The sequence below is a fragment of the Pyricularia pennisetigena genome, chromosome 1 (assembly GCF_004337985.1).
Source record: "Pyricularia pennisetigena strain Br36 chromosome 1, whole genome shotgun sequence".
Lineage (NCBI taxonomy): Eukaryota > Fungi > Ascomycota > Sordariomycetes > Magnaporthales > Pyriculariaceae > Pyricularia > Pyricularia pennisetigena.
The window spans coordinates 1,372,672-1,391,400 of NC_043740.1; the positions used below are offsets into that span (position 1 = coordinate 1,372,672).

At 50.2% G+C, this 18,729-nt stretch overlaps 7 protein-coding genes across 7 annotated transcripts; 5 read left to right on the plus strand and 2 right to left on the minus strand.

Annotated features, from left to right (window-relative positions):
- Positions 1-403: 403 nt before the first annotated feature.
- PpBr36_06972 (uncharacterized protein) lies at positions 404-3,384 on the minus strand (the record flags this gene model as incomplete). The annotated part of the gene is made up of 4 exons (XM_029894112.1): positions 404-1,014; positions 1,146-1,584; positions 1,647-2,903; positions 2,995-3,384. 4 exons carry the CDS (start codon positions 3,382-3,384, stop codon positions 404-406), a joined length of 2,697 nt encoding a protein of 898 aa, XP_029748498.1.
- A 326-nt stretch (positions 3,385-3,710) lies between these two features.
- On the plus strand, positions 3,711-4,455 carry PpBr36_06973 (uncharacterized protein; the record flags this gene model as incomplete). The annotated part of the gene is made up of 2 exons (XM_029894113.1): positions 3,711-3,826; positions 4,089-4,455. 2 exons carry the CDS (start codon positions 3,711-3,713, stop codon positions 4,453-4,455), a joined length of 483 nt encoding a protein of 160 aa, XP_029748499.1.
- Positions 4,456-11,544: 7,089 nt separating this feature from the next.
- On the plus strand, positions 11,545-11,701 carry PpBr36_06974 (uncharacterized protein; the record flags this gene model as incomplete). The annotated part of the gene is made up of 2 exons (XM_029894114.1): positions 11,545-11,578; positions 11,634-11,701. The coding sequence occupies 2 exons, from the start codon at positions 11,545-11,547 to the stop codon at positions 11,699-11,701; spliced, it is 102 nt and encodes a 33-aa protein (XP_029748500.1).
- A 1,002-nt stretch (positions 11,702-12,703) lies between these two features.
- PpBr36_06975 (uncharacterized protein) lies at positions 12,704-12,934 on the plus strand (the record flags this gene model as incomplete). Its single annotated transcript, XM_029894115.1, has 1 exon — positions 12,704-12,934. One exon carries the CDS (start codon positions 12,704-12,706, stop codon positions 12,932-12,934), a length of 231 nt encoding a protein of 76 aa, XP_029748501.1.
- A 1,056-nt stretch (positions 12,935-13,990) lies between these two features.
- PpBr36_06976 (uncharacterized protein) lies at positions 13,991-14,610 on the plus strand (the record flags this gene model as incomplete). The annotated part of the gene is made up of 2 exons (XM_029894116.1): positions 13,991-14,041; positions 14,101-14,610. 2 exons carry the CDS (start codon positions 13,991-13,993, stop codon positions 14,608-14,610), a joined length of 561 nt encoding a protein of 186 aa, XP_029748502.1.
- Positions 14,611-15,709: 1,099 nt separating this feature from the next.
- PpBr36_06977 (uncharacterized protein) lies at positions 15,710-16,927 on the plus strand (the record flags this gene model as incomplete). The annotated part of the gene is made up of 2 exons (XM_029894117.1): positions 15,710-16,101; positions 16,177-16,927. The coding sequence occupies 2 exons, from the start codon at positions 15,710-15,712 to the stop codon at positions 16,925-16,927; spliced, it is 1,143 nt and encodes a 380-aa protein (XP_029748503.1).
- A 943-nt stretch (positions 16,928-17,870) lies between these two features.
- On the minus strand, positions 17,871-18,263 carry PpBr36_06978 (uncharacterized protein; the record flags this gene model as incomplete). Its single annotated transcript, XM_029894118.1, has 1 exon — positions 17,871-18,263. The coding sequence occupies one exon, from the start codon at positions 18,261-18,263 to the stop codon at positions 17,871-17,873; it is 393 nt and encodes a 130-aa protein (XP_029748504.1).
- Between the last annotated feature and the right edge of the window lie 466 nt (positions 18,264-18,729).

Sequence of the window (18,729 nt, forward strand, 5' to 3'; positions counted from 1 at the left end):
TATAGGAAAAGAGAACTGCGGTGTAGCGCGTAGTCCGCAAATCAATCACACATCACCAACACAACTACCCCCCCAAAGCCCCGCGACATTCTTTTTCGTAAAGAAGACGCTCATAAAAGTGAACATAGACACAAGAAGAGAAGGGGTAGTATGGTAAGGTTTGACCTGGAAGCTGGTTGGAGCTGTCGAGGAAGAAACCAAAAAAATACTGTGCAAAAGCCAGCAATAAATAATTAAGAGAGAGACAGAGAAAACAAATCAACGCCAGTAAAGACATAGGAACTATGTAATGTGGGGAATAAACTATGACCAAGGATAGTAAGAATTACGACAGATAGCACATAGGAGAGAATCCGCGCTGAACATGAGCAAAGCAAGAGGTCGTTACCAAAAATCCGGTGTGTTAACGAGTACCCCCAAGCGCGCTGATGCGAGCCCCGGAAGGCCTGTGAAGCAGGCTCTCAGTGTGCTTGCCGATAACCCTGCTGGTTGTGTGAGCGGGCATGTTGACCGTCTCAGACTCGCTGGCAGATGGACCGTTGTCCATATCTTCATCGTCCTCGACAATCTTTGTTGGGATGTCGTGACCGATCATGTACTGCTGGGAAGACCGCTCAGGGGTGGTCATGGTGGTCGAGGCCATCGAGAGAGCTGTGCTTGACCTGTTGGGAATCAAGTCCGGCGTCGGCGGGATGCTGGATGTGCGGCCCGACGACGGCCGAAGGCGGACGCTGATATCGTCGCCGACTTCGCTATGGGTACCGGCATCGCTGCCAACGACCGACAGGCCACTGCCGCGGCGGTAGCTGCTCGAGTGGTGTCCCGAATCGGAGCCGTCTTCGATCTCGGCGTCGTGGGCGAGAGCCAAGCCCTCGACTGCAGCCTGGCACTGCTCTGCAATATTGCGGATGATGTGTGCAATAGCATCCGTCTTGTCTTTAAGGTGACGGTCAGCCACATCAGAGAAGCTTGAGGAAGAAAAGCGCTTGCTGTTGTGGTGCTTGCTCTCCATATCTATTTCCAGAGACAAAAGAAAAGACAATTAGAATATGGGCGATGCAGGAAAATAACTTAAGAAATGGACGTGGCAACACAACCACAGGGGTGAGCCCCGATTAGAGAACTGAAAGGTTTAGAAAGCTTACCCTGAGTATCATCCTCGTAGCCGGCCTCAACAAGCTCGTTGTCGTGCTCGGGCTTGGTGAGAGAGCCAACGAGGTGCTCCAGATGGTGGCTCTGGCCACCAATAAGGCTGCGCAGATGCAACACGACGCGGCGGGCGTCGTCGCGCTGCCTGGTGATGGCGTGGTTGGTGTGTTGCAGGGCGGCAAGCTCCTTCTTGTTGCGCTTGCGCTCGCGTTCGAGCTCCTCCGCAATCTCCTGCTGGAGAACAAGGGCCTCGAGGGCGTCGTCGCGCTGCTTCTCGGTACCGGTAAGACGGACCGACATGCGAGCGGCATCGTCCTTCTGCTGGTCGATGAGTGTTGCCAGACGGCGGTTCTCCCTCTTGTGGCCCTCAATCTTGACCTTGAGATCCTGAGTCTCTTTAGTGAGCTGCTCAGCGAAGGCCTGGAACTTGGTGAACTATTCAGTCGAAATGTGGTTAGTGTTCTGTCTTTGATCAGATTATGGCGATGGTGTCCTACCTGCTGCTTCCAGCTGTCCAGCTCCTCGTTGAGGTAGTTGTTGCGCTTGGTGACCTTAGCAAGTTCAGTGTCCATGCGACCCTTGAGGTTGATAAAATCTTGCCAGGCCTCCAGAGCGTCCCGGGAGTACTGATTCCTTTCGCGAACAATCTCGTTAAGGTGTCTCATCGAAACTTTGGTCATCAGAGGCTTCTTGACTGCGCCGCCAAAAACAGCCTTGATGCCAGTGTTGCGGCCCATCTTCTCGCAGACGTGATCCATGACAGCCATAACAGCATCCTGATTCCACCATTCGGGGTCTTGGATAGACTCAACCTCTCCGCGCATAACTATAATTTGACCAGCTGGCACCAACTTGCCTCCACCGTATGCTGAGCGCAAATGCGCGGGAACACCAGACGGAGTAACATCACCGTTCAGCGCCTGTGTCAGGCGGGTGACGAACTTGTTGCGCTGGTTGGGGTTCAAGGCGGTGGGCGGGCTGGAGGTAAGAACGAAGTTGCGGTCGAGGTCTACTACCAAGGCATCGGTCGGTGCTGTGAAGAGGGACCTACACTCCGCGGTAACACCGAGAATGTACGGGCCTGGTTCTTGCACGAGCTCCTTTGCGTGACGAGCGTGCACCATAGGAACGTACAAACCGCTCCACTCGTAAACACGGACGCAGTAGCGCACCGTCTCGGCAGCCATGGTGAGCATCGCTGGGTAGTGGCTGACGAAGATTATGCGGCGGGTGGGAGAGATGGCGGCTTCGATGACACCTACGATGTTCGGAATTGAGAGGCAGGAGAAGAGGGGCCACATAGCAAAGTTTTGAAATCCAGTAGGAGACGAAGGGAATTGGTAGCAAAGCGCGTAGTCCTTCATGTCGATTCGTACCAGATCGTTGAGCCTCGGCGCGGGGAAGCTGAGGATTCGCGAGACCTCTTCAGCATGGAACAGGTTGGTGGCCTTGTTCCAGTGGATCCACATACCCCTTAGGTAGTCGCCCAAAAGGTTATACAGAGGGTAGCGGGAAAGGAACGAAAGACAGTATGGGATCCAGTATGTCTCGTCCGGGTTGTCGTAAAAGTCGGACTCTGTCCGTTTCCTCAACTCCCTAATTGTTTCGGCCCTCTTCTCATCGGCTCGTGACCACACCTTCAGGCAAATGCCGTAAAGAGTGTGGGATGAATCTTGCTGCAGAACGAACGCATGGTGGACACAGTGAGGCTGACTGCGGCCAGTGCAAATCTCGACATCATGAGGGAAGCAGGCCTAGGAATACAGTGCGCGGTTAGATCGATTATACATGACATGAAATCGCATAGAAGCCGGAAGGCCCCTTCTGCTTGGCGGGTCTACTCACTCTCATCGCAGCGTGCAGAGACCTGGCGATCTCGTTGTCCTGCTCCAACCTCGGGCTGCTACCAAGGATCTCGGGGAGCCAAAACTGACCCACTGCACCCTTCATGTGACCTATCTTTCCCTGGGCTGGTGGGGGCGCCTTGACCCATTGCGAGGGCTCGCGGCCAACACCACAAACCATGTAGGCATGCGTGAGGGTTTTGGGTGTCCTTTGCTGGGGCTTGACGTTCAGCGAGGAAGGAATCGGCTGCGTGATCCTCGAGTGCAGTGACGAGGTACGGCTCGGAATTATGAGGTTGGTGTCGCCTTGGTCACGGGTAGTCGGCCGGCCTTCGCGGTCCCCAGTCCGGGGCCGGGTGAAGGACGAATGAGCGTTCAGCGAAGGAGCCATTGTGTCTGCCGTGTGTGATCGATCGCTATTCCTCTGGTCTGTATGGAGAAACACCACTTCGCCGACCTGGCGGTGGTGTTTAGATGTGTTGGAATGACGGCTGGATTGTCCCTCTTTCTACCGACAACAAGGGCAAATCCGAGGTCAAGAAGCGAACGCTTGGTCAACAAGATGCGGCGTGCGGTCGAGTCGGGGGGGCGGACCACGTCTGTGAGTTTTATCCGAAGTGGCGCAGGGACCCAATGCTGGTAAGAGGTGAGTGTCAAACGAGACGATGGCCTCGCTTCGTGCGTTCCAGTCCAAGGTTCGGTCCGTCGTTCCCCAAAATGTCGACGAGGCAGGACGAGAGGTTAATCAGTGCCCTCGAAAGTACTGGAGTCCAGCCAGCTCTGCCAGTCTCCAATGTACTTGTCGCTGCTCAGACAGACGCGGCTAATATCCGGTCTGTAGTGCTTGCTTGACGACCTTGCCGGCGGTGGATGGCGAAAAAAGAACGGCGAAAGAAACGAGGGAATGGGGGAAAGAGAGGGAAAAAAAAATTGAGGCGGGCCGTAGGGCAAGAAAGGCAAGAAGGCAGGAGGCCTAGCGCCGGAGACGATGGTTGGGAGGGCCTCAATGAAAAAGAAGGGATGAATGATTGGGGCGAGCAAAGCAAAGGAACTGCGGGTCTGGGCATGCAGTATTGAACAGAATAAAAAAAAAAGGGGAAGCTGTTGTGCTCTACTTCTCCAACGTCGCATCGGCCTCGCCTCCTCTGTGATCGCTGCACCAGAAGAGACAACGCCAGGAACAGGGTGTGAATTAATGTGGAGCCGTACCAGGATAAAGTCAAGGTGGTGTGGTAGGGTTCCTGGCTTTCAACGTTGCACCGGTATTGGTAGACTCAGGAATACAAGAAACGGCGCCGGTCAATCCAATCGCCTCATCGTTGCAGACAAATTCCTATCTATTGCAAGGAATGTTCCTGTGATTTCCGTAATCATCAGCACGAACTGCAACGGCTTCATTGGCCACGAGGGGTTTGCAGTAGTCGTCAATTGCTGGAGGTATCTAGTTCAAGGGATAGCGTAGGACGTAGCGATTTCTTGAGGGCTTGCAGATGACCCCTACTGCCTGTTTTATCAGGCTAGCTAAATTAGGTTAGATGACAGGAGACCCTAGAGATTTTCAATTTTGGGCATGGATCCAAAAAAGGAATAGTCCGTCACGAGCCACAGAGCGGGGGAAAGAGGTTGAGCTCCTGTTATTTGCGATACTACGTGGTTACTGCACTGACAGGTACTTTGGACAGCAAACAATACCGTCACAATCTCGGCCATGCTGTAAAATTGAGGATTTGTTTCCTTATCTTTCACTAACTATCATCCTTTCGCCCGACACTAAATACTGCACACATCACGAGTCAATAAATATGCTATCGAATAAATTCATGATTAATTTATTGGATAGCACAGCACCTTTGCTGTTAATAAAGGTAGCACTTAGATAGGTACGTAAGTGAGTTGGCTTCCGTGAGGCTTGGTATGTGCCTCGGTTGGCGGCTTTAGACCAGCTACGCTGATCGCCAGATGTTTTGGCAAGTTGTGGCAGTGGAGACTTGAACAAAAAAAAAACCATAACACGTTATCGCGAGCCACAAGATTACCTTTGTAGATTCAATTTGTGCCAAAGAACGTTGTGTTGTAGATCGGTGTGTGAGGCGATATTTGTGACCGGCCCTTGTTCCACGCCCAGGACGCCTTCCGAGAGCCGGTTTGTGTTTGGGGCTCCGCTTTCTTCTCGAGCTTTGCTTCTTCGATGCGAGACTCAGCCTCTCCAGAGCCCAATCCCCCATTTGTTCAATGTGGATCATTTGTCTCCGGATCCAATGTGATTACGAGTCGCGTCGTAGATTTTTCATCGCATCAAATCCATCGCTACCAATCAAAGATAGAAAACAAAGCAACCAAAGTCAAGTCAGTTTCGGCAGGACCGTGAGCTTGTGCAAAAACAAACAGCCAGAGCATGAATAGGAGGCGTTGGCCTGAGAGACTTAATGCGTCTGTGCTCAAAATAATTCCATTGGAGATAGATCCCTTGTGCTCCGTACGCACGTACGAAAGACGTGCCCATCATTGCTTCTGACAGGTGACCAAGCTACAAAAAACTGTGATTGCGCACAAACCTCCTGACGCCGTACTCAGTCTTGTCAGTGAAAAACTTCTTCCTCACTTCCTTGATGACCCACCCGCACCACCCACCCACACGTTCGACGCTTTGACCCCGTTTCCCTACTGTACCACAAGAGTGAGTGACAGGGCTAGGCGGAAGCAATATTTGCACAACAGCCAGGCTTGTTTGTGCAATGCGCTGTAGAACTCTACCCTTGCTGCTGCCCCGCTGTCCACCGGCTCATGTCCGGTGGTGCAGCCTGCACATCTTGTTCGCTCGCCTAGCTATAAGTACTGTAATCATAGAGGAAGGAGCACGACAAAGACGGGAATGCACATCTTTCGACGGCAAAACAGCTCTCAAGATGACAGGGGCCCCAGTCCCAATCGGCTGAATCGGCCTCCCGTCCAATCTTCCCTATGGTGTTGAGGATGAACCGGTGGGTTTGTTTTGACTCGACTCACCCAATGTAATCTAGCTCCTACTGCGATCTACACATTTTAGTACTTTGCAGGTATAGAATAAGTGTTGCCGGGAAGTTTTGCAACTCCTTTTTTTTTTCAGTAAGAGAAATTTGAAAGGGAGAATGGAAGAACATATTGAGCTAAAAAGAGAGACACAGAGAGTAAGAGAGAGTGAAAAAAAAAAAACATAATGCAATCCCGTTAGAAAAGAAGATGAATCCACCCAAGTTGCCACACTGGACTGGTTGATGCTTGTGGGAGACGGCCGTTTTTGAAACGTCCCAGCTGAAGCTTGATCCTAACAACATTTATGCAGTCATTTCCATGGGGGGGCTCCTCATCCAAAGTGGAGGGGGCGCTAGGTAGCTGGTGGATCATGCCTCCCTCTCCTGGAAATTCCTCCGCTTGTTCTGCCGACCTGTCATATCCTTGGCGGTCGTCTGTCAACTAAACTGCACTTTTCTGTCACAAAAAGTTGGTGCATTAGGCAATGTGGATATAAAGAAAAATGAAGGATGAACCACTATTGCATTTTATACCACTTGACTGTCCGTGGTAATCACTCGCATTCCCAAGACTTTCCGCACGTCCTCGAATGCGATCAAAGCCGGGTAGCAATCCATGGAGCCGGCTATTAATCTGCGAGCAACCAAATGACTTTTACTCGGAAGATCCGAGTGCATTGCAGAGACCCGTCGTTGGCCGAGGAATGATAAGTCCGTGAAGGAGGGGGTTTTTTTTTGGGTTTTTTTCTCTATCATACTTTTTCCACCTACCGCTGGAACACATTAGAATCCCTTGCAGTGCGCCCAAAATTCTGGTTCGGTGGCCGTCTCGTCTAAACTTGTGGCGTATTTAGGGAAACACAACTGCTTCGCCGAGCTGCTTTGTCTGAGTAGGTAGGCAGCTGTCTACGTCTCACGCCAGCTTTTGTTCCAGATAAATTGAACACGGTTCGCGATGAGACAAAAAAATGCTCGCGGATGTAGATCGCGTGTGGACTCCGATTTGCGCAGCGGCTGTTATTTTATTCCATTATGGCTTTTACGAAACATACTTTGCACGCACAACAGGTAGGCCCTTCTGAGGGCCCTCAAGTCGAAGAACCGATGCGATTTGACCGTCAAATTCGCCAAGGAGAGTGGGAGAAAAGGAAGAAATGGAAAGACAAAGAAATGTGCACAGTATGGTCCACGAATAGAAGATATGTATTAAGGACCCGATTATAGTATTAACAGGGTACATATTTAGATAATAGTCTATAATACTTGTGTACTGTAAAGGTACCCGAAATTGATGCAGGTCCCTTTACCACAGTTTCGTTTCGAGGGCAAGTATAACAGCAAGCATTATGCTTGTCAGAGCGGACCATTTCCCAGTCCATTTTTTTTTTGGTCTTTATTTTCCTTCATCCGATCCAATGAAAAGCTATCGCCATTACGTATCTGCTCTGATTAATCCGTATATGGCCATAGATACGAAAGTATTAGGTGAGAGGTCAACCCAGACTTGTCCTAATCCAGGTTTGATTGGCAATGACGAGGTGATAGTTTGGTTTTTGTCACAAAATGACAAAAGTGAATCGAGAGGGCCTAGTGAAGAAAAGTTGGCTCGATCGTCAACCTACCTGCCTGAACAATCAATCGATCGGATGGCAGTCCGTCGTCGGCTAAGTCGTCCGCCACACCTTTGCAGAAAGAGACTTCAAATGTCTGTCTAACAGAGAGAGGGAACAAAAAAACAAGATTCTGCCATTCGTGGCGACTTCCGGCTATGATGCCGCTATTCTTAGCTGGGGGTGGAGGCACGGTCAGGTAGGAGAATAAAATGCCTGCTTTGGCCTACCGCCAATACGACGCTTGTTCGGTACCTTAAAATTTTGACCGAAAACTTGGATTTTTGGCTACGGTGGTCGGTGCCTTGACATGGGAAGTCCCGGCCCAGACCATCGGGGAATCAACACCACCTACCTATTTTGGATGCCACCACACTGACCCGTTTCCATTGATTACGAAAGACATCTATCACATAATACTACATAGTAGTTGACTACGGAGGAGTATTTGAATTGGGATGGGCTTTGAGCGTGGTTTGGTTAGCTTGGTAGAATTAACCTGATATCGAGATTTCCATGTTGTAGCTGGATATAGGAAAACAAAGACAATCATCTATCTACCTTTTACCTTTTAGTAGACATGTTATAAGCCTGGTGTTTCGTCTATATTGTTCAATAAGACGTGTGCTTTGTTTCGTTGATGGCATGGAGAAACGTAAGGGACCAGTCTATGCAACTGAATATATCTTGATTTAAGATATGGAGCTCTTGTCAATTTGCGAGAGGAAATAAGAGGTCTCACCAGTGAGCGTACTCGGTGAATGAACCTCTTAACTGCTAGGTTAGATGAGAGCGCATAAGGTGTGGACATAAAAACTACGCCTTCCCATTTGCATTTTTCTCGAGATACCCTCATGAATCGTTCCAAAATTTCCGGCTTCTATATATGGCATGCTTTACCTAGCCACTCATGACTTTGTTCAGCCTCGCATCTTGACAAATGTATATTCTTTGAGAAGTCTCGCTACCTCGGCTGTATAGGGCAATGATACCTCCGGCTCGAGCCTTGACTTCGAAACCGGTATAGTAGGGCATAACACTGGGTATGTCCTGGTTGATACATTAATGTTGTCTGCTGAATCAGACGTTATTCAGATGAATCTGCCAGTGCCCACGATGGCTTTGCCACAATACCTGCCATACCCTGGCCCTACTTCATCTCTTCCTTCAACAGCATATGCCTGCCCAAGAAAATGAAAACGAAAGCATTGGTAACATTGGCCTTTAAACAAGGCGCAGCGACAGCGGAGTCAACCCCTTCGTCCTAACTCTGGTGGCTGAGTATTCAGTAAGTGAGCGTGGCTCACCATCCGGCAGATCCGCAACCCTTATTGCGATCCTAAACAGCCTAGTCCCAAGACCCTGGACATGTTCATCTCATATACTTAGTATTTTCGGTATAATTTGGCGGCTGGTTCCATATATCACACCCGGGCTCTCCTTGCACATTGGGGAGAGGCCTTGGCGAGGGTTGAAGAAGGTAAAACTAGGTAGGGACAGGGCTTACTGTCCTTGGAATTCGTGGAATGTTCTAGGATGATACCGTGACGGCAAGGATGCGTTGAAAACATCAGACTCGCCAGTCAGTTAATAGTCCGGGTGCACTTGTCACCGTCGGCAGAAGTAGGACTAGCTTTGAGAACCTCAAGTCGGGATGATGGGTCGTCGTGTAAATCCCATCTTTGATGCATCTCACTTAGTAAACACCATAGCGCCTCAGCTCACAGCATTATAATCATTTCATTCTGGTAAGGAGTTGTTGAGGTGCTCCATCCGGAAGGCTTCTCGCAATGTCGTATATCAGTCCATGGCTTACCGTAGAGCGCCGCACAACTCTCTACGCCGCCGTATTGGATGCTTCATCAACCAGATATCAAGAATCCTCAACAAAGCTACAGTCCCGCAAATGGCTTGCCACCATGGCCAGTCATCCAAAGGATGTGTGTCACAGAATTGGACCACCCTCTAGTCTACAGCTGGGGTATAGTTGGCCCATTTCTATACAATTCTTCTGCGCCGGATGCCCGTCTGGGACTTTTCGCAGCCAACAAAAGGTGCATGCGGCAATTAAATCTACAACAGTTGTTTTCTTGGACCAGATGAGTAGGTTGGACTTCTGGAATCTCAGCTGGTGTGAGGACCAGGCTTCCTGCAAAGCGGACAGATCAGGGCTACGCTTCCTCGTGATGAGGAACGATTCTTGAGCGGTCCTGCATATACTGACCTCGTCGGGAACGCATGCTGGCATGAATGAAGACGGGAAATTGCTCAATAAAAGTCCGAAACTCCTGTTGAGTAGATGACTACGACGGGAACTTGTGGTGTCTCCTCCTTACGCAGCCGGTGTTTCGTCCCAAAAGAGCTGCAAATTTGGACATATCTTCCGCTAGTAAGACGAAACATATTGATCACAAAGCAATCTCTTGGTTTTCCAACCACTGTTATGTACAAGAGCTGATGTCAAGGTAGGGAAAAAAAAAGGTGGCCATCGAAAGATTAAGGGGGTGAAGACGAAGACGAAGCCAGAGGGCAATGTGCTCTTGGTGTCAACACAAGGAACATATGATTATAAGGCCAACACGAGAATGGTTAGAGCAGACTTCCGGAGATAAACAAACTAGGGTTTTTAGCTGCCAGCAGTCGGTAGAGCTGAACTTCCTGAGGCGGATACAAAACATGCAACCATTTCAAGTGCAACGCAGGCATTACCTGTACGTAAAACTTGCAAAAGTTGGACGACGTACCACATCATGATCCTTCTGTCCAAAAAAGATTACTACCGATACATCAGAGGGTGCAATCAATCTCGACCCAAACAGATTCTCGGGCTAATTAATTATGGTGAACTTAGTGAAGAGCAGAAACAGACCAGCATCGATCTTCTCGAATGAACGAAACCAAAGCGCCACAGTGAGGCCATACGTCAGTCAGTTCAGGAGACTAGCCTTTTCGCCTATCATCCCAAATAACCACCATATCATGGTCCATTTCATTCACGAACAGGATCGCGGCGAAAAGTAGGTGTGACACATTGAATGTGCAAACATCAAGATATTTGGATCAGTGATAGTTCGATGGGAGAAGTTTGACAGAAACGGGGTTAAGTTTGGTGAATCTGATTGGCCTCCTGTATCCGGTAGTGCCATCTTTGCGCACCTTGATAAACTATAGAAGGAGCTTTTAGACCTAGTATTCGCCTCGACCAAATGATCAGCTTTTGACGACAGGTCATATACGTAACCATGCCAATCTCGTGGCTCCTCAGGTTTGGTTGAACGAAAAGCATGAACAAACTCTTGATTGAAGACGGTGTCGTTCTGCAGGCGCATATGGTAACCATCTGTCCCTATCCGTAAGTGAGAGGGTTGCAGTGCAGAGAGATGCAGTAAATATTATAAAAAGTTCTAAGGTTTTGCTAGTGCTATGCCAGAAGGAGCAATTGGAACCCAGAGACCAATTCTTACGGTTGAGAGTGACGCAAGACGTGTTTGCCACCTGCAGACTATGGCGCTGTAAATGCTCCGTAAGTACATTGGCAGAATCTGGGGGTGTTGCTCCATGTGAGCCAACTAACAAGTTGGCAAGGAAGCGTGTTTAAAGATTTTTCTCCATATGATAGTCGCGCGCTCCTGCGGCGGTGGTAAATAGCAGTGCATAACAAGGTTGTCGTTGAGGTGGAAATGTTTGTATGTGTGCGTGTGCGTTTTATTACACCAGACGACGTCGTAAAAAAATAACAACAACCCCCCTGTTCATTGCGGATTTTCACGTGAAAACACACAGGTTGGCTGATCCTCCCCTTTCACGGGCCGGCTTGTCTTTGTTACATCAAAAAAAGTTCCCGAGATTGGCGATCAATGGCTGATAAAACTCATATCAGACTTGATAGAAGATATCGACCTGCATCCGTGCAAGCCGTGGTGCGATAGCATGTGCATTGTTCTTTTTTTGTGTCTTTCTTTTTTTTTTCTTTTTTTTTTTTTGATTTTTTTTTCTTCTTTTCTTTTTTGCTCTCCCACCCCAGACACGCGCAGCTGTTTGCCACCGGTCCGTCCGGACCTCGGCGGTAATGCCCTACGGTAGGTAGTTTTGTGTGACTAATGACAAGAAATTTCGAATTGAACGGATCCGTGAAGATCTCGGGGAAATGCAAGCTTGGAAGCCATTCATGAATCCCGTAGGAGTTGACAAGGGCAAGCTTCATGTCGCAACTATGTTACTAGCAACCAATAGCCATCGCAAGTGCTTGGCTTAACTAGGGACGGCTGGTACGGCTGGTACGGCTCAGCTTGGTCACTAGGATAAAAGTTGAAGCAAAATGCCATTGAATTCATCCCAATCGAGTCTCCATAAGCCTTACTGAAGCCCGTGGCGTCTCGCACCACTTTGGTTTCCTTCGTCTGAAAGGTTCTGTTCAACCTCACCTCATAAACTGGCAGAGGTTCCGCTTTTGCTTTGACATGCATTTTCACATGTCAGACCTAAGTTTCCCTTACAAGGGTTTTCTTATCAAGGCCTGGGGAGGAGCATTGAATTCGAGCTGCCCGACTCTCAGGCTTCTTATTGGCTGGGTGCGTGCGTGCCTTGCAGGGATTGTAGCTGCCAGCAGAACCTACTGCCGTCGCCTACCTCCCAAACGACGTAGCACGAGTTCGTGTCTGAGAACCCCACTAACCATCCGTTGTTCTATGCCCCTCTAACGCATCCCTTTCTTTCTACCCGCCAAATGAATTCGTCCTGTTCGTTCGAATAGAATGAATTCAATCGCACATCAGGCTGCCATCCAAGAGTATCAGCAGGTAAGATAGCAATGCCTCAGTCCTCGAATCGATTAGCGAGGCGACATTCGATCAGCTTGCCTGACGGTCAGGTCAAAGTTGAACGGCTTGTTGCATGGCAAATTCGAGAGATCGATCGTCTGTCTTGTCCGTCCTCCTGTGGGACTCTATCACACACCCCTGACGGACCCAAGTGCCCAAGTGGAGCTTTTTTGCTGAACGCCACTTACTATAGTAATGGATCGTTATCAAGTCAACAGCTTGGCAGTTGGCAGGTAGTACAGCATGATAATTAGAAGATCAAGCTCGGGATGGAAAGCATCCTGATCCTGGCACCACCGACTGCCCGAGGTCTGCAAAGCCAGCCTGCCTACTTGGCTTTTGTCGTCACCTGCTTTTTAAAGACTGATGATGCCTGGAATCTGACGACCAAAGGCGAGCTCCTCTGTTGGCGGACCACACCGTTTGCGCCGAGTCGCAACGTGCAATGCAGGCGCATGTCCCGACGAGCTGTCGTCCAACAACACCCTTGTATTCCTTAGGTAGTACCTACCTTCCCTGTCAATCGGGGCAAAAAAAGTGACTGAATGCTGAATGGTGTGTGGGGCTTCCCGTCCCAGCGAGGCAAAGCACATGTCAAAAAAACCGAAAAAAAAGAGCTGTTGCCGTTAATGCAACCCATCGATCATCTTACCTGTTGTCCAGGTCGGTAGGTACCAACCACGTAGGCAGGCATGGAAAGTAAAGGCCAATGCGACATTTCCGCTGGCGAGAATTGATTTTTTTTTTTTTTTTTTTTTTTTTTTTTTAGTTCTATTGTTTCCCATTTAAATCTGAGACTGTTCACTTAGTCTAGCTGTTCTGTTCTTCTTCCTTTACCTGTTACCCTGTTTTTTTCCCCCAAACCATTCCCAGGAGAAGCAAAAGCAACAATAAGTGGGCCGAGAGCACGCATTGACAAAGCTCGTAGGTATCACCACACATTATAGCACACATTATAGCAAAGTTGTACATACATCACGAGCTTCTGCTTGTTGGCAACTGTCGTGCTTTCAATCAATCAACTCGCATTGACTCGACGGGTCTTGCTACTTGCTTATCAAAAAGGACAGCAGCACACCATCAATCACATCAACAACGGCCTGGCAGCTCCCCGACCCACACACATACCAGACTACAAGAGGCACGCCGATAAGAGTGCCGCCACGAACTTGCTTCTGCAACTATCCATCGCCAATCATTGAATGCAGCCGTGCGACACTTGATTGCTTCTGCTACTTTTACTGCCAGGGTCGCACTAACCAGGATCCTTGCGTATTATTCTGGCCCGGACAACGTCGTACGTATCAAAAAGTCCAACCCCTCACATCATCAGCTGAAGCTAGTCTGGAGATCAAAGCTTACCAGATTGCGTTTATTTTCACCAAGACAGTAGCTCCGCGCTTGAGTTCAGTCACCCCCCCCCCCCAATACCGTGAATTACTTTGACGTACCCGGCACTTTTTTTTTCATCTCTTCTATCCTGCTTGAACATCTTTGTTCTCTGTCCTCCAACTCGTCCTCTCTTCCCACAATCACCACAAAACTTCATAGGCACAATGGCTTCACCTCAGGTTAACGGCGAGGTCCCCCACTCGGCCTTCTTCGATGTAAGTTTACCTTATGTTGCCTTCTGCGCTCCTAGATTGACTAACTTTGATCAATATAGCATCTTGCCCAGTACCCCGTAGTCAACGATGGCATCGAGGTATTCAAGAAGAACCCTTACGGTCAGCGCAGCATAAATGTTACCGACATGGTCTACAAGCGGGTCGCAAAGCCCGTGATTCCCTACCTGTCAAGGCCGTATCAGTATGTCAGCCCATACGTTAAGAGGGTTGACGACATCGGCGACAAGACGCTCGCCAGAGTCGATAAGACATTCCCCGCGGTCAAGAAGCCGACAGCAGACCTCTATGCCGATGTGTCGAACCTTGTGACTTTGCCCATCCGCAAGACAATTGAGGGCAAGGACCACGTCATCACCACTTACAGCCAGGAGTATAAGAGCTTCGTCAACAACTCTGGCAACGAGGGCGGCCTCGTCACGTACGGCAAGGCACTCTTTGGGACGGCCCTGGTCCTCACAGCTGAGTCAATCAGCTGGGTCAAGCTTTACCTTCACAAGGCAAAGGAGGATGCCAAGGCCGCCAGCGCCAATAGCAACAACAGCAACTAAGCTTACCCACCATGACTCGTGGGCCAGTTGCCCTTGCCTACCAAGTCCAGTAGCAGCCTGACCAACGACTGTGGCTGCTGTTTTGAGCAAAAACAAAATCTGGTACGGGCCTATCTTTGGCCCATCAGACCGAGGACAGTGGTCGTGTCATCTAATCAGTATACCATAGAGACCGACCCGATAAAGTCAACATCCTTTTTTTTTCTACCTGCACTTCCTATGAGCCTTTGGAGGCCGGTTCTAAATCGAGTCTTCGGACGACGGGCGCTTGAGTGTGTGACACTTGTGGCGACTGGGCACGGGACTGTTTGAACAATTGCCTTATCTTTGTTGTACTCCTTGCAGAAAACCAAGCTGCTGGCGGTCCAGTGATGATTATACCCTGTTTGCAGTACATCGCCAGGAGATTCCATTCGCGTGGAAATCAAGATTGGAGAGGGGCTTCATACCCATGTATGCTTGTTAAAAAGACGGTTGATTGTTTTGTTTCAACACCATTTCTTCGCACTGTTATAGCTTCAATTATTAAGATTCTCTGTGGAATCTAAGTGGTGTTCTTTGCGATGAATTGATATCGATGCACAGGAAGTAAAAGTGTCGCTTGCCTCTTGTTAACAAAATGTATACAATGCAAGTAGTTAGTTACTGCAGAAGTGGTTTTGGGAAATTATGCCAGATCCCCGTTCGGATATTGTCAGCGCAAACATGTTACGAGGTAATTTGGAGGTGGTGCCTAGTTTTAATGATTAATCAGACTGACCAAGCATTTCATAAGAGAAGAAGAGGGTTAGGGTTGCTTGATGATGCAATTGTTTGTAATCCAAGTGCTTGGTGGGGTTAGGTTGGATTGGTTCTCGATTTGATGGTCATCAGTCAGCTCCCGTAAAACGTCTTTGGAAGCAGGTCTAGTGGACTTGGTGGGCACTTGGATGGAGGCGTCCAGGAAGGAGAAGATTCTAGGCTGGCCCTAGGTCTTCTCAAGCCACCACTTACACTATATAACTAAGCATTGGGTCCTATTACACAAGGAGACTTGCGACATGACCTGTTTATAAAATCTCAGGTTCGCATCGACGCTGTTACCCGTCCCAAATTCCTCATGAAGTCGATTTCCACCATCCTTATACCCATAATTGTTGGACTGTGTTCGGTATTCCTATTTCGCGACCGGATTGACGACGTAACTGCGACCCTGAAGAAGTACTACAAGGACAACTACATCACGACGACCGAGACCCACAAACAAGCAAACTCGTTGCCAGGAATCACCACTGCGACAGAGCGGCAACCACAAGAACAGGAGCGTCATCTATACGCCACAGAAATGTCGGTGCCACGCACGATCCGAAAGGTCTTTATGGCCACCGAGCAGGCAGAAGGAGCGGGCGCGAGGGTACGCAGGTCGATAGGCACGCCGGCGCTGAGACAATTCAGCCCGTTCCTGATGCTGGACCACTTTTCCATCAAGCCCGGCGCAGGGTTTCCCGATCAGTATGTTGGCACCTCCGCCTCTATCTTCAGCATTTCCCCCCCCAAGGCATACACATTGGNNCCCCCTCAAAAAAGCCCTCATCGTGGCCAAGAGACGATAACGTACCTCCTCACGGGCGCCGTCGACCACGAGGACTTTGCGGGCAACAAGGGCACGATCGAGGCGGGAGACCTGCAGTTCATGACGGCGGGCCGGGGCATCATGCATGCCGAGATGCCGCGCCAGAACCCGGACGGGTCGGCCAACGTCGGCCTCCAGCTCTGGGTCGACCTGCCGACGCACCTCAAGTCGTGCGAGCCGCGGTACCGCGACCTGCGGGCGGCCGAGATTCCGCGCGCAGAGGTCGACGACGGCAAGGTCTCGGTCAAGATCATATCGGGCCAGAGCCACGGCGTCGACTCGGTCAAGGACCTCGCCTACACGCCTGTATGGATCCTCGACATCACCATCCAGCCGGGTGGGAGGATATCGCAGCCTCTTCCCGAGGGCTGGAACGCTTTCGCCTACACGCTCGACGGCGGCGACGTCATACTCCGCGACGGCGCCGGCACCGGCGCCAGGACCGTGCCGCAGTACCACATGGTCGTGTTTGAGCCCAAGGGTGAGGTGGTCGTGGCCGAAGTCGATGCCGGCGCGGACCAGGCGGCACGCTTTGTGCTCGTCGCCGGCACGCCGCTGGATCAGCCTGTCGTGCAGCACGGGCCGTTTGTCGTCAACAGCAAGGAGGAGATCTACAAGGCCATCTTTGACTTCCAGACGCACTCGAACGGGTTCGAGAGGGCCAAGGGGTGGGAGAGTGAGATTGGCAAGTCGATGAGGGATTAAGATGACACGTCTAGGATTTCTGGGATGATGCCCGGAGAGTATAGATGGCATATTACACCGTTTTGGAAATAGAAATGCGATGATACCCCAATGCCGGCCAACCTCGTGATAATGCCATATCTGTCATATATTTGAGTTGACATTTGACAAGTGACAGGAGCGATTAATTACTCGTACCAACCAATGCAGGTTTGCAGTGTGCCCAATTTGGTGTAAGTAGACTTGTCCATGTGCAAATGTCAACCAACCGATGGTAAAACATGTCCATCCATGTCCTAGCCATTCCCATCAGCGCAAGACCGACAAAGCTCTCGCAGTCCGCGCACGCCGGCCTAATTTCTCGGTATTTCCGTATTCTTTGTCTCGATGATCTTGGGTGCGGACCCATCACGCAGCTTTTTTTTTTTTTTTTTCACTTCCACATTACATCTGCCGATCGCCGACACCAGATCGCATACAATGATCCCGGTCATTGATTAGCATAGATAGGGGCTCGCCTGACCCTTGGGACGAAGTTCCCAGACAAAGTTATGGGATACGACTCTGCTCAAATTGACGCAAATCCCCTAGCCAGGCTCCAAATCCGTAGCTGCGGTCGAAAACATGCCACGTTTCCTTGATATTCGTACAATATCAGCCTCTGCCAGGGTGTTGCAGCACTTGTCATTAGAAAACGGTAAGATGTTGCCCATTTTTGGCCGGTCATAATATCTATCTTTCCTAGCCTGCGAGCAGCGCGCCTCCCTATGCTAGAGCGGCAGGCCCGCTGGCTAGGAGTCAGAGGACATGGGCTAGTCTAGGGTCTTCCTATCTGAATTGTTGGGACTCTTTATTTCTGCATACAGCGTAACCCGTTGCTCCGTGAAGCCGACCAACGCCCCCTTTCCCCCATCCCGGTGTAAACCACTGGTGCCCCCCTATCCGTCCCCCCCCACCGCCTTGTTCAGCAGAACTCCCAGTGATCCCACGAATAATCCGTGCAAGAGATCTTGACGCCCTTGTCCTCGCACGCCCCGATGCAGCAGTATTTCTCGGAACGGGCGCCCAGGCCGAACCTGTAGTCGTCCCCGTGCGCGTGGTACCAGGCATCCCTCCCGTTCTTGGCCACCGACAGCGAGTAGCCGGGGAGGCAGCCGTACACGAACCGGTCGCCCTCGAGGCGGAGGGACCAGTTGTTGCTGCAGACGACGCGGCCGTCATCCACCATCTCGGACCCGGCGTCCATGGTGTCGCCCATGATGGGGCTGTGCGTGATGTAGCCCCAGAAGTGGGCGCAGGCCTGCGCCGTGGCCGAGAGGCTGGCTGCGGTGGCTAGGGATAGGTTGATGAGCTTCATCTTGTTTTTTTTTTTTTGATTTTTGGGGTTGTAGAATAGGTTTGATGAAGCAGGAGGAGGAGGAGGAGGAGAAGGAGAAGGAAGGGGAGGAAAGAGCAGATGCGTTTGGTTCGGCTCGCGACCGACGAGATGGCTTTGGGCACGCGCGTCTGAGGGAACGAGATGGATTGGTGGTCAAGAACAAGACGGACTCGGCCTCCTTTTATAAACATTCAAAAACTTCACCAGACGTCTGCGTCTTGGACAAAACAAATGTCCAGAAGAAAACACCTAACCCCCCTGTCTTTTTCCCTATTTGGTAATTTCACCTTTGTCTGGTGCGCGCCTTGTCCTTCTTCCGCCCGCCCGCGCCGGTCCTTTGCATCAGCATCGCATATAATGGGGTTTTCTTTCCGTCGTCCGGCGTATAACAAAGGTACAAAATGAAGTGAGGCACGACAAGATGGCAATAAGCGAGAACAAAAAT